Source organism: Rhinatrema bivittatum, chromosome 10, assembly GCF_901001135.1.
Source record: "Rhinatrema bivittatum chromosome 10, aRhiBiv1.1, whole genome shotgun sequence".
NCBI classification, from domain to species: Eukaryota; Metazoa; Chordata; class Amphibia; order Gymnophiona; family Rhinatrematidae; genus Rhinatrema; species Rhinatrema bivittatum.
The window spans coordinates 31,683,301-31,697,279 of record NC_042624.1 but is presented as its reverse complement, the minus strand read 5'-3'; the positions used below and the strand labels follow the sequence as shown (position 1 = coordinate 31,697,279).

The 13,979-nt window shown below is 42.5% G+C and overlaps 1 protein-coding gene across 1 annotated transcript in view; it reads left to right on the top strand.

Annotated features, from left to right (window-relative positions):
* Window positions 1-313: 313 nt before the first annotated feature.
* Window positions 314-13,979, top strand: part of CNN3 (calponin 3) — a 223,335-nt gene continuing 209,669 nt past the window's right edge. Inside the window, exon 1 of the mRNA XM_029617628.1 lies at window positions 314-520. Coding sequence (XP_029473488.1) covers window positions 464-520 — 57 coding nt within the window. The 5' untranslated portion in view covers window positions 314-463. The remainder of the gene's footprint in view (window positions 521-13,979) is intronic.

Sequence of the window (13,979 nt, the reverse complement as noted above, 5' to 3'; positions counted from 1 at the left end):
CATCAGTGAATGATCTTTTTTCTGTTTTTTTTCCATCATGCTGCATGGATCGGCTTAGCAAATATTTTGCCGTTTTAACAAACTTTGGCAACTCTTTCAGGCCGTCGGTGGCATCTTTGCTAATTTTCCGCGACACGGGAAGCGGACGCCGACGGCGGAAGCTACCGAACGGGGCGGGTAGCCCCCAGCCTCCCGAAGTCGTACGCAGAGAAGTCGACAGGCATTTGTGTGATTGGATCGGACGCCAGCTATGACGTAATCTGGGATTCTGATTGGCCAGCCACCTTCTCCAATTACAATTGCGTTGTGTGTGTGTATTTTTCCCCTTCTTCTGCCTGCTGCGAGCCCGCTGCAGGGATTCACTAGAACTTTCTGCGGCGCTGGAGGAGGAAGAGGAGGAGGGCGCAGGGCTTGGGAAGAAGCGGCCGCCGTTCTCCCCTGGCATTGCCTCCCCGCCTGGACCATGGCCCACTTCAACAAGGGACCATCCTACGGCCTTTCGGCTGAGGTCAAGAACAAGGTAAGGGGCGGCGGAACTGCATGCCGGTAGTGGCTTTCGCCGTGCGAGGTGGCATTTAGCGGTTTCTGGTAGAGTTGCGGTGTGGAGGAGGCGGTTCCGTCTTAGCTCCCTCACTTCCACTAGAAGGTTCCACCCCCCCCCCCCCTTCAACTCTGAGAGGTCCAGGCTCGTTTTGACGCATGATGGATTTTTTGTGGCTTGCTTTTGCTTTTTTTTTTTTTTTTTAACTAGTGTTCATACTGCAGTATGGAGACTCTGGTCCTCTTGTGTCTGCCCCGCACGTTCCAGTCTCGTTGGGGGGTGGGGTGGTAAAAGCTGGATCCGTGCTTCTCTCCCCTTCGGGTTTGGATAACCCCCCTCGCCCGACTCCATCGTCGTGTGTAGAAGAGTCTCGCTGTCCGCATCCATCTGTCACTTTATTTTATTGTGTCTGTGTGAGTCTCGTTAGCTCTTTCCCTTGGGGCGAGGCTACGTGGACAAGCCCACCCGCCCTGCCATTCCTTCTCATTGTTAGTGGTAGGGGAGATGCTGAATTTCTGACTGCCAGAGAACTGCAACAGACTCGCCCTTTGCAGCACCGGACACTTTTTGGTAGTTCATTGGCATTTCTACAGCTCTGATAATAGAGAAGAATCTGCAATTGAAGGACATTTCGTTGGAGGCGTTTCGTTGCACCAAATGCAGTGCCGCTATACGATTGTTTGTTTATAGACTAGATTGTCTTCTGATTGTGGAGGTGCATAAACGAAAAATCTTCTTGTGCAAAATGTGGACAGCTCTAAAAAATGTTCAGTAGATAACCCCAATTTATAAATATTTAAACGCAGACTGTTGCATGTGATGATTATAAATATTGTCCTAGTTTGAATTTGCAGCTAGTTGATTAAATCTCGTACATTTAATTAAATCCTTGGTCCTGCTTATCAAAACCAGATATGCAATTTGTGATTATGCAGCTTGTTAGAAATAGTTTTCAACCGTATTCCTAATTTTTAGGGACAGGAGGCGCAGATTTACTTTGAGGTGAATATGGCCCGACCAAGTTATAAAGTTGGGCGTGTGAGAGTATATGTGGTTGTTTTTAATTGCCTGTTAAGCATCCATATAGAATGCCTGCGCACAGGTTCTGTTGAAGAACGGTATTTTTAAGTATTCTCTGATTTTAATTAGCCTGCCCCCCCCTAGTCTGGGGGAAAAAGATGCAGTGTCCCCCTCCTTTGCACATTCCGATGGTATTATATCATGGGTCCTGGGCAGAGGAAGCAGCCAATCAACGTAGGCGATGCACACAGAATGCTCATTGTTTTCTCGGGAGGGCTTCGGCCAAAGGGGACGCACAAAGCCCTACCGCTTCAGGGTTTTTCCCTATTCGGTTCCCATGAGCTTAACTATTTCAGAATTGCATTCCTGAAAATCTTATTGCTTAATAGTAGAAGATAAGTTGCTTCAATTTTTTTCTGCTAGTGTGTCAACTAGGATCCTTTAAAGTCAGAAACACAAATAGGGTTATATGGATGCAATTTAATTGTACTTACATTTGCATGCATTGCTGTTTTAAATAAAATAGCACAGTGCTTGGTGCACTGAAGTGGCAGCATTTGGTAAATGTCAATTTATCTAGACATTTATATGCTATAAGTATATAATCAGTTCTTAGCTTTCAGGAAAGCACAAATGCAATGATTTATTTTGTGGATTTGGTTTTATGTATTGCTTGGATTAAACTTGCATTTTTCCATTCTCTATGCTTTTGTCAAGTGACTGCCATTGGCATTTCTGAGTAAGCTGTAAATGCTGAGATTTGGAAAGTACTAAGAAAGTAGGTTTGAAAAGTGTGCAGATAAAGACCTACATCTGAAAAGAATATAGAAGAAAAGTCTTTGAGGTTGAGTTTTGAGAATTCTGAATAGTTATTGATTTATTATGGAATTAGACTAATTACATTTTGATAAAAAGTTTCTCTTAGAACCATACATTTTTCACTTCTTAAAATTTGTTTTGAGACAAATACATCCTTTGTGCTTAGGATGTATTTCAGCAGTGGATGCAGATTTACAATACTTTCTTGTTTCAAGTTATTTATTTTTGAACTTTTATATACCGACCTTCATGTATAAGGATACATATCAAATCGGTTTACAGTGAAACTCAAAAAATGCAAAGAGCAATACAAAGAACAGGGTTGTATGGAACTGGGGGCAAAATCAAAAGTTCAAGTACAAATAGAGCATGCATTTCATTTAATGTTTGCTTAGCACAAACTTTTCAAACTAGTTCCAAGGTTTAATTTGGGTATCTTCACAACCAACAATAGATCTTTCTGAACAGTTTACAAATGGTCTCTAAATAGAATGAAAGACAAGGTAAGGCTCGCTAGGCCTTCTGAGCAAGACTTGGAGGTGGTAGGCACTGAGGAAGGTTGGTCTCAGAGTGCCCGGGGCTATGAGTTTGAATCCCACTCAGGGGTGGAGATTGAAAGTGAGTACTAGTCAAGCTTTTAAATTCACCTAGAGAATAGCCACTGCCATTAGCAACATGGAATAGATTTAGTTTTTGGGTACTTGCCAGGTTCTTGTGGCCTGGATTGGCCACTGTTGGAAGCAGGATGCTGGGCTTGATGGACCCTTGGTCTGACCCAGTATGGCATTTTTCTTATGTTCTTATGCACATCAGGGCATTCATTTCCATTATTTGCCATGGGTAGCGTGGCCATTCTTTTAGAGTTCCCATTTTATTTTCTACTTATTCTCAAAGACTCTCTGAATTACTGAGTCTCACAACTGGGTGACATTATCCACCAATGACATGGAATGCATTTCCAGCGTTTTCTAGGAAAAATCTGCTTATCCTTCTGGTCATAGGTAGCAGTCCTTGCCTCCTGTTCATTTTCCACCAAAAGCAGGAGGATGTACTGGAGGCCTTAGCTACTGTATTTAGTTGCTATCATGCTGCTTGGCTCTTTTCAGACCAAAGCATACCTTTAGTGTGCTTTTTCTTTTAGTGTTCCATTTAGGTTTTTCAATGCTTTTAAGTGTTTTGAGGTTTTTCAATACATTTCTCTTTCCAGTTATTTCCAACAGGTTTTCGTAGGTGGGGACCTTGTCTTCTCAGGCTGCCTCTTTTTTGAAAACTTTGTTTTGTTTGTTTTTTTTTTTTGGGACAATGGCTGTAAAGAAGGCCAGCAGTTTCAACAAATATCTAGACTGGACAAAAGTTGTCCATCATAAACCTTTGTAAAACTTTGAATAAGTGGGTGAGGAGCATGATGTAACCCACTGCGGTATATGTTCTGAGATGTTGCCAGGGTTCATTAAGCTCTGTCAAGTAAGTGAAACTGTTACCTAGAAAAAATAAAGCAAGTCTGGCTCCACCACACCATTGCCAAAAAACACCAAAGAAGCAGAAGGGCCTTGGAATCACACCAATCGCTTGAGGTTTAGAACTGTCAAAAGGTAGTATCTATTTCTTTGGCACCTAAGAAGAGGCCCAGAGAACAAAATGTTTTGGGTTTTTTTTTCCCTAGCTTGTCATGCATCGAGCTTTGAGCACTCAAGCATGGAGCCTAGAGAATGGCATTGAGGGCTCACTGGAGAAAGTCCATCAGTACTGATGTCCTTCACATGGCTCCAAGAACAGGAATGTTCTAGAACATGCTCTTCCACCTCCTCTCCCCTTGTGCAGCTGCTTGTGGAGGGGAAACTGTACCTTCCATTCAGTGTACTCACCACCCTGGTCTCTGGCGGTACAGCTTTGAGTTATTGGATTACCTCAACACAGTCCAAAGAAAATCTGCTTTCTTGCTGAGCTTAGTTTACTATGTTCAAGAAGGAACTTTGTAGGTGAATAGCAGTGGAAGTGTTGCAGTACCAGCAGGCATCAACTATCTCATCCCAGTTGGAGTGATCTGCTTGTGCTGCTGAGTGTCTTGGCATTTTATGGAGCTTCATGTTCAGCTGGGTGCAGATATCAATCCTCTAGTCAGACTGTTTCTGAGAGGGAAATCTTCTCCTGAATTTTTTTTACTTTATTGTAAATCATGTTGGGGATGCAGTTAATATCAGCATACCTACATAAATTCATATCACATAAAACCACAAAATAAAACTTTCTCATCTACCTATTATCTCCTACAGGGCCTGTCACCTCTTACTTCATTGACTATCCAACTGTAGTAACAACCAAGTTTTGTCTATCTTACGCAAACCTAAATAATTATTCTCAAGTTCTATTTTCCAATGGTAATGAATTCCAGAACTTGGGGGCAATGACAGATAATGACCTTGCTCTCAGCCTAGTCTTACCAATCTGGAACGATTGTTGGGACCACCCAACAATTGATCCTGACTTGATCTCAGTTGTTGCCCCAGAACATGCCAACTCAACTTTATCTTTCAGATATTTAAGACCCAACAACCTTACAGCTTGAAAAGTTAGTATTAAGATCTTAAATTCTATTGGTTACTGGTGAGGGTATGAATTTAATTTCCTTAGCACTGGAGAGAGAAAAAGAGAGAGACTTGAACAGCCAGAAACTATCCTTGCTGCCATATTTTGGACCACCTGTAGTCTATGGATGAGCCTCTTAGGGAGGCTCATACAGAGACACAGTAGTCCCAGATGAGAAGTAATCATGACATGAATAACTGTCTTAAAGGCCTGATCATATAAATATGGGTATAACTTATTTCCAGTTTCAATCTCCAAAATGCTGTGTGGACAATCTGACAATCTAGAGAGAATTCCCTTTCTAAATACACCCCTAAATCTTTTGCAGATCCTACTGTTTCTATTATTGCTGAAACTACTTTTTTATTATTCAGAATTGAGTTTATTAGTGGTCTACTCTAATACCCCCAGTTGACTATCGGTCCCAAGAGGCGGTCTGCTCTAGGATTAGTGCCACCTCCTTTCCAGTTTGTATGGAAAATGACTCTGAGCATTCATGGGAGTCACTTTGTGAGGCAGAGGAGTTTTCCAAAGAAGAATTCTTGGCCTCAACTCCCCTCAGATTACTGTTTGCCTGTGGAGGAGAGGATCTCTTGATGACCTCACCACCTTAGCTTTTCAGACTGACCAAGGCTATCCCTATTCATTTGAGATCGAAGAAGAGCCAGGATGAATTTTGTTTGGCTGCCTTAAGTACTTAGACCTAAATCACATTCTTTCTCTCACATTCACACACAGTCACCTTACCAACCAGTCTCTCTCTCATGCATGCACACACAGGCTTCCCACTCCCATGCTTTCTTTCACACCCCCCCCCCCCCCCCCCACAACACCAGGCTTCTTACGCCCATGCTTTCTCACATATCCAGATTTCTCACTTCCATGCTTTTTCTCTCATACATGTCACCTCCCTGACCAATGTCTCACACTCTCTCGTACACATCAGTCATCTCCCTGAGCAGTCACTTTCACTGTCTCTCACATATACACACACACAAGCTCTCTGACCAGTTTCTCTCAATCACACACATACTCTCAATCAAATACATTCTCTCACTTACACACAGGCTGGTTGGCTGCTTCTCTCTTTCTCTCATTCACTTCCTCTCTCTCCCCCCCCCCCCCCCGAGCACAAATGGTAGCTGCAGCAACCTCCTCATCCAGCCCCCGCAGGCCAAGAAAGAAGAATCCCATCAGCCGCGGGAGGCTCATGCTGCCGTCTCCTTTCCCGATTACCAGCTGCTTCGATTACATGGGGACCGATGCTGCTGCTGCCGCCGCTGCTACTTTTACATGTGGCACGGCTCTTTCTCCTTCCTGCGCACCACACTGTGTATCGCTTCCTGGCGTGGGTAGAAGAAAAGGAGAGCCGCAGGTGCCGTTCCGACTGGGCTTGAACGTGCTGATAGCCCGGCAGCAGGCGAGACCGGGTGCACGTGACACACCTGCCGGTGCTTGGCGACACCCACTGGTGTGTCGCGACACACCGGTTGAGAAGCACTGCTCTAGGACATGAATGTCAGACCTTGAACTGTTTTTAATAGAAGACATCTGAATTCTGTGCTTCTGTTTCTCAAGCATCCTACCAGACCTACATGCCCTGCAAAACTTACATCATTCTGGAAAAGAAATAGCCACTGCCATTAGCAATGGTTACATGGAATAGACTTAGTTTTTGGGTACTTGCCAGGTTCTTATGGCCTGGATTGGCCACTGTTGGAAACAGGATGCTGGGCTTGATGGACCCTTGGTCTGACCCAGTATGGCATTTTCTTATGTTCTTATGTTCTTAAACAAGAACTCACCAACCACCTCCCTCAAAAGAATCTGTTCTTATTCCATTCTTTATTAATTCAAAGCAAGGAGTGTGAGAAGCATCTTATGTGTTTGGCATATGTTGTAGTGCCTATAGATGAACACGTCTCATGGCTGTAGGAATCTAACCCAGATAAAGATATGCAGGAAAGGTTTGTTTTATTTTTGGATATTCTTTGAGGATGTCCATAGCCTCATTGACTATTATTTGATGCTTCAGACTTTGTAATACCACCTCTGACATCTGTTCTCAGGAGGTACCGGAGTTAGGTTCTTATAAGGAGCTTTTTCCAAATGAGAAGGTCCAGCCTGTTCAGAGCAGCAACAGAATTTCAGGCCTCATTGCTGATGATGTAGAAGCTCTTAGTTCCACATGACTATACAGGTTTTTGACTCTATCCATTCAAGAATATTTTTTGTTTGAGGGAAGATTTGTTGGTCTATAATAACTTCTCCCATTTGTGTCCTTAGGGTAATATCAGAAGGATACAGATTCCACCAATTGGAATCATCCACCAAGAGTATTGACTCTTTAGCCATTTCTAGTATACACGTTTTTTACTTTTTTTTTCCTCATGGTTGTGGGCTGAGATAGCTGAATGTGTCCCTCTGTAGGAGAAAAGGCAAGGCTTTGACTTCATGTTGAAAATTGGAGGATATTGCTGCCTTCTAGACTGAAGATCTTGAACAAACATCTTGTGAGAAATTCAGGCTGCTTACCCTGGGCATCTTATTGCCATTTCTAAATGGAGACTAGCTATGCTTTCTGGATTTGATTGAAGCTTAATTCCCAGAAAGGGAGAGATGCAGGTTGCAGGATATATCTCACTTTTTTGTATCTGTTCATTGCCTTCAGTACTGCATGCTGTTTTTGGCATTAGAAAATGTCTGGCCATTATTGCAGGGGTTGTATGAGTTTTCCTATTTGAATAATTGGCTGATCAAGGGGAACCTTCTAGACCAGAAGCAAACAAATACATGCATATCGCCAGCTGGGTGCTGGAGTTACTAGGGTTTGTCATCAACTACGTCAAATCAAACTTAGTCTGTCACATTTAATTTAGACTTCATAGGGGCTCTGTTAGACATAACTTGAGTCATGGCTTTCTTCCCTGCCACCAGAATCGTGGACTTAGTGTCTGCACTGGAAGAATTAAGCTGGAGTCAGCAGACAGAAGCCTGGATCATGTGGAAGATATTAAGCTATATAGCTTCAGCAGTCTGCTTAATTCTCATGACATATCTCCATATGAAAAATGGTGATATACCCAACCATCAAGGATCAATAGAGAATGGGTTTAAACAGTTTTGTATGTCACCACCAAAGTTTCAGAACATTAATCCTTTTTTTTATTGAGCAGTTCTCATAATGTCAGCAGAGCAGCCAAATTCTTTAATAGATAAATTAATGATCCCCTGATACAGACCGTATTTCGTAGAAACTGTGTCGGGAGAGACCCAACATCTGTGTAGAAAAGCCAGTTTTATTAAAAGGGACAGTCAAGAAAGCATCTGTGATAGATACAAACGGGTCAATGTTCCTAAAACCATCTCATTAAAGTTAAACTCAGCAATTACAAATCTATTATAAGAAAACAGTGGATGACAGGGTATCAGGTAGACTTAAAGTTAATAGAATAATGAACATTAGCAGTCCATCAAAGTCATAAAAATGCTTTGCTTACCACCATTGTGAAGGTTAACAGCTTGGCAGATGTATCAGAACAGAAACTTCCAGTGACGGATTACACAGTCAGTGTATTTATCAAGCAAAAGGGGTGAAAAAGGGGGTCGTGGTACCTTGTCAATTAAATTAGGATGGACTGGAAAGGATTGCTTATTTTGTGACGTTTATAGGGAACCCAGGAACTTCATGTAAGCCTCTGGTTCATTGGTTCTCAACCTTTTTACCATCATGACACACCTGACTGGTGAAAATTAGAAAAAAAACAAAAACCCTGTATTACCTTTATTAAGAATGATACAAGGGAAAGATGAGCATTCTCTCTGAACAGAAATTACATAAATAGTAAACCTCCCATACCAGAACAGCACCGGCTTCTAGCACTCAAAACAGTAACCACCTTACTTAAAGGCAACACTTTGAAGGTATTACACCAGGTCTTAAAACTCCAATACTCCTAATAGGAAAACAGAACAAGCCAGGCTGCTAAGAGCCCCACCAAACTACATGCAGCAGAATACCTCACCTGAATCACATGTGCTGATCCTCACCTAACAAAGAATAAAGAGACCATAAAGCATAAAAGGAAACAGCAACAAGATACTCTGTAAGCAGTGCAACAAAGAAAAAGAGAAACATCACCAGTCCTCATAAAAACAAGAAAAATAAAATCAATAGCAGTAATACCATCATAAAAAGAACAGATTATTTGAAACAGCTGATGAATAGAATACCCAATCATTAAAAACTTATATAAAAAGTTTATAGACATCAATAAAATATTTCAAAAAAGCAGACACAACGACCCAGTAATTAAAAATAATTAAAAAAAAAAAAAAAAAAAAAAAAAGTTCTTCTCTCCATACCTGGGAACATTGGATTTGCAGGTCCCTTGAGTTTGTTGTGATTTGGAGGGGAGAGGTTTGTTAGCAACTTTCTCCTGTCACACACAAGGTCTCTCACATAGGCTCTCAATCACTCACACACACTCTCTCTCTTTCCCCCCCCCCCCCCCCCTTTCCACTGAAGAGCATCTAGCAGCAGCAGCCTCTTCTTACAACCCTTGAGAAAGAAGTCCCATTGGCCGTGGGGGGCTAATGTTGCTCCAGTCCTTGCTCTTCTGCTTTGGGCCAATGCTGCATGCACTTGTACCTTGAAATGGTCTCTTCTCGTGCGTGTGGCCACTGCACACAAACCACTTTTTCTTCCAGGCCGCAGGGTGGGAAGAAGAGGCCATGCTGCCAGTGTTGCTGACTTTAGCTCTCCTGCTGTGTTCCACCCGGGCTATCAGCATTTCAAGCCTGAGTGGAGGAAGAGTTTGCATCTCGCTGGGGCAGGGGGAACAGCTGGGCCAGAGGGGGACTGGGAAGTGTGGTGACTTACCTGTGTGTGCTTGGCGACACACCAGTTGAGAACTGCTCTAGTTTATTACTTATAAGATAGTCATCCGACTGCGGCGATAAGGTACAAGGGACTCTATTTTATTGCGTATATTTCATTTTGTCATCCATCACCTACTGGCAATTAGCTGTCAGATTGTCACCTAAATTTCAAAGCAATTGGAGAAATGTCACCTTAATCAGAAACCCAGATTCAAGCCCGGGGGGGGGGGGGAGTGGGGGGAAATGTTGTCTAAAATATGGAGTCATCTCTGTTCACAAAGGCTTACCCATCTCCTCCTGGGCAGCGACTTTTCTCGCTAACTTATACAATGTGAACAGAGATGGATTCATATTTTAGGACATCAGGCAGAAGTGTAGGAAGCTTCAACTCAGTGACTTGCTGTATGGCTCTCTGGTCATTATCCGTCTTAAGGCCAAAGGAATACAGGCAGTTTTTGCTTAGATACCAGTGGTGACAATGCTGGTCCCAAAGGCTTATCTGTTTACTGGCAGGGCCCCAGGATGATGGCAGCTTCGCAATGATAGTAATGGCCCTGCTGTTTTGCTTCCTGGTTCTGCTCTAGTAAATGCATATTAATTTGGGCCGAACTTGGCTTTTGATGGATGATTCCTTTTTTTTTTATTTTGATAAGTTGAGTTCATTTTAGAATACGTGTCTGCATAGTCTTAGAAATGCTTAGAGATAAAAGAACTCAGATTGGACATTACTTGTTTCTGCCAAGCTGGAGGCAAACTCTTCTGGAACCTTGTCAAGTTCTTATCTTGTTTTTCTGTAATGTCTCCATCTTCTAATTCGTAAGACATAGTGGAAACTTCAAAGTCCTTGCCATTCCTCCATCTTGGTTTGGTTCAGAGAAAATGAATCTTAACCTAACTCAGATTTGTAACCTATTATGCCTACAAACTCTCCACATGAAAGTGCTACTTGCCACTGAGCCCATTGGTACTAATGGAAATATTATGCTCCTAAAAGTTTTCAGAAATGAAGTGTCCAGGCAGTTTAATATCCATGTTTTTTTCCCTGAACAAGCAAGGAGGTACAGGGTCTATTTATTTTTTTTGTGTGTGTGTGTGTTGGGAGGTAGTTGGATGGTAGACCTGGCCAGTCTCATTCAGCAGTGGTTCTCAGCCCTTTGTAACTGCTGAAACCCCAGGGATGTACACTGTTTGGCTTTTTTTTTTTTTTTTTTTGGTACCCCAGGGTTGTAAAACTAAGAAATTCATAGCAAATACTATTTCAGCATAAGGTTTATTTTTCAATTGGCATGTAACTGCTAAACACACACACTTGATGCAGTTGAATTCAAATCAAGTCTTAGCTGGAGAGCATATTTCTTGCAGTGCTTTGTGTAATAAGTTAATGCCAATTAGAAGCTCAGGAGAGAAAAAAACAGCAGTGGAAGGAAGGAATACCTGACAGCCCAAGTATAGATTGCTTGTTGTAGAGATACTGAGGGAAGGAATATTATATGTGGATGTTGCTTTATCCATCTTACTTTTCCCAACATAAATGCAAAAAATGGTGCACAGCACTATTTGTCCTCTATGAATGAATGCAGAGTGTTGTATTCTATATTGAGTTCAGCTATTTTGATGCTCTCTGTAAATATTTTACCTGTATATACACTTTTATTTTCCTAACGTTGTCCTCGTTTTTTGCTAACTTTATAACTGAGTTCTTCCCTCTTCATCTAATTTTCTTTCCTATAATATCCCTTCCAAAACATTGTACCTAGCTATTCTGTTTTAAAAAAAAAAAATATTGTATCTAGTTCACCCACTTGGTAGCCTCTTGCTACAGTCTTTTGCCCCTTGTAAAGGCTACGTCTGTCACGACGCTGCCGCTTTTATGTTTTATAGTTCTACAGTTTGTTCCTTGTAAAGGCCTAGTCTGTTTTGGTGACGCCGTTTTTATGTTTTATGTAAACTGATACGATGTGCAAACGGTTGTCGGTATATAAAAATACATACATAAATATGAAGGTATTCACAATCTTCAAAGAAATGTATCCATTAGCTAAGCAGTAACCTGGGTAAATTTCCCTAGGCTGAAAATGTACTCGGACCTCAGACTCCAAAAATACATGTACTGTGAAATAGCATATTATACTTTTTGGTTGTGGCAAAAAGAGGTGGAGGTTGGGGAAGTTAAACGAATGCACAAAGTTCAAAAGCCATGACTGTACTTTGCACCAGTTCTAAAATGGGTGTAAAATCTGCAGGTTCTCTTGTACCCACCAGTCCAGAATTTCAAAGGGAGATTTAAAATTATGTGTAAATTAGACTGTAGAACTTGGTATTTCAAGAAGTCATTCTTTAAACTTCAGTATAAAATGCTTTCTCCTGTCTTAATGGCTAAATGCTTTTTTTTTTTTTTTTTTTTCTCCTCTACCACATCCCTCTTGGTATATTATCTTCTTACATTTTGTCTTTGTTCTCCTTTCCATTTTCTTAATTCTTTCATCTCTCCCTTACCTGTCAGATTATTTAACCTATCTCCTCCATTTTATTCACTTATCTGTCACATCATTACCAACACTATACCTCATCTATTTTTCTGCCCTCCATCTTTTCTTTTCCTGTCGATAGCAGGGCTGAATTAGCCATGCTGCCATGGGAGCTGTCTTCAGGTCTCTGGATGCGGAGCTTCCCCAAGCAGAGGTTAGTTTGTTTTTTTTGTCCTCTGGCTGCGCGTGGGTTCCCGCGCAGGAAAGTAACATTCTCCTCAGTCTGTTATTTCCGCGTGCGGAGCTTCTTTTCTCCTCAGATTTTTTTCTTGTAAAGAAAGAGATGTCTGAGTAGGCAACCGGGTTTTAAGCCCTGCAAATGTGGGAAAATCATGTCCATAACAGATGGACATGATTTGTGCTACAGGTGTTTAGGTCTGGACCATGTTCAACGCGACTGCCCACATTGTGGAAGAATGTCGCAGAGGGCCTGACTGCAGCGGGCCCAGAATATTCAAAATTTAAAGTCTGGAAAGGAGGGCTCTAATGCCCCCCCCACCCCTGTCAGACACACATTCTTCGCCGGGACTGGCGAAGAAATGGGTCCCATCGATGAAAAGAGCGGCCTCTATGGATCCTGAACTTTCCAGGCCTGGAGAAACAGTAAGGCCCATGAAAGAATCAGAGGAAACATGATATAAGAGGGCGGGATGGACATCCAACCCCCTCAACGCACAGCGGGGACAAATCAACCCCAATACTCACTCTGCGACATTCAGATTCAAAGTTGGTCGGAGCAGCGTCGAGAGTATTGACGCTAACACAAACATCGACACAGTGTCAAGGAGATTCGAGACACTCTGAGTCAGAGCCAAAGTCCTCGATGCCGATGCATAGTGCTTCGAAATAGACGCACAGTGCACTGAAACACATAGACTCGAGGCCGATGCAATCAATATAGAAAGCGTCGACGCACTCTGCCTCGAACGACACATTCGACATTGAAACCGCAGGGTATGTCTGAAGAGGCACATCTAAGTCGACCCGTTCAACTCCACTCAGAAAAGAAAACATACGACGCATCAGGGTTCTTCGACACAACCTCGACAATTGTCATGGACTCCGATGCAGGTGGACCCTACTACTCCACACAGTCTATCTTTACCAGCAGAACCTTATCCTAAACGTTCAAGGACTCATGTTTCCCACAGACACAGAGATACGACGAAATCTACAACTAGTGATCCAACTCACCCATTTTATGCACAAAGTCCCAGTTCCTCGTGAACAAGACGAACCGCCACATCCACTTTGTCTTTGGAGGCAGAACTGATTCATGTACCATCCTCTCCTACATCCCTTCGGAGTAGATCCAACAGTTCCCGATCTCAATCATGTTCTGCTCAACACCAGCGACCACTTTCTTGTGAAAATAAGAGATACGGTACCAAGGAAGGACAAACTACCATTACACCTGCAGGTGGACACATCACCTTCACCGAAAGCCAATTCATCAGCCTAGTCACCCAAATATTCCACCTCAGACAGACTTTTTCTCACTTGTCTCAAGCGCTTTCTGGTTTTTTCAATACTTTAAAGGCAACGTTCTCGTCACCACCGGAGTCGCCCTCCACTTCTCCAGAACTCCCACAACCTGCCAAGGA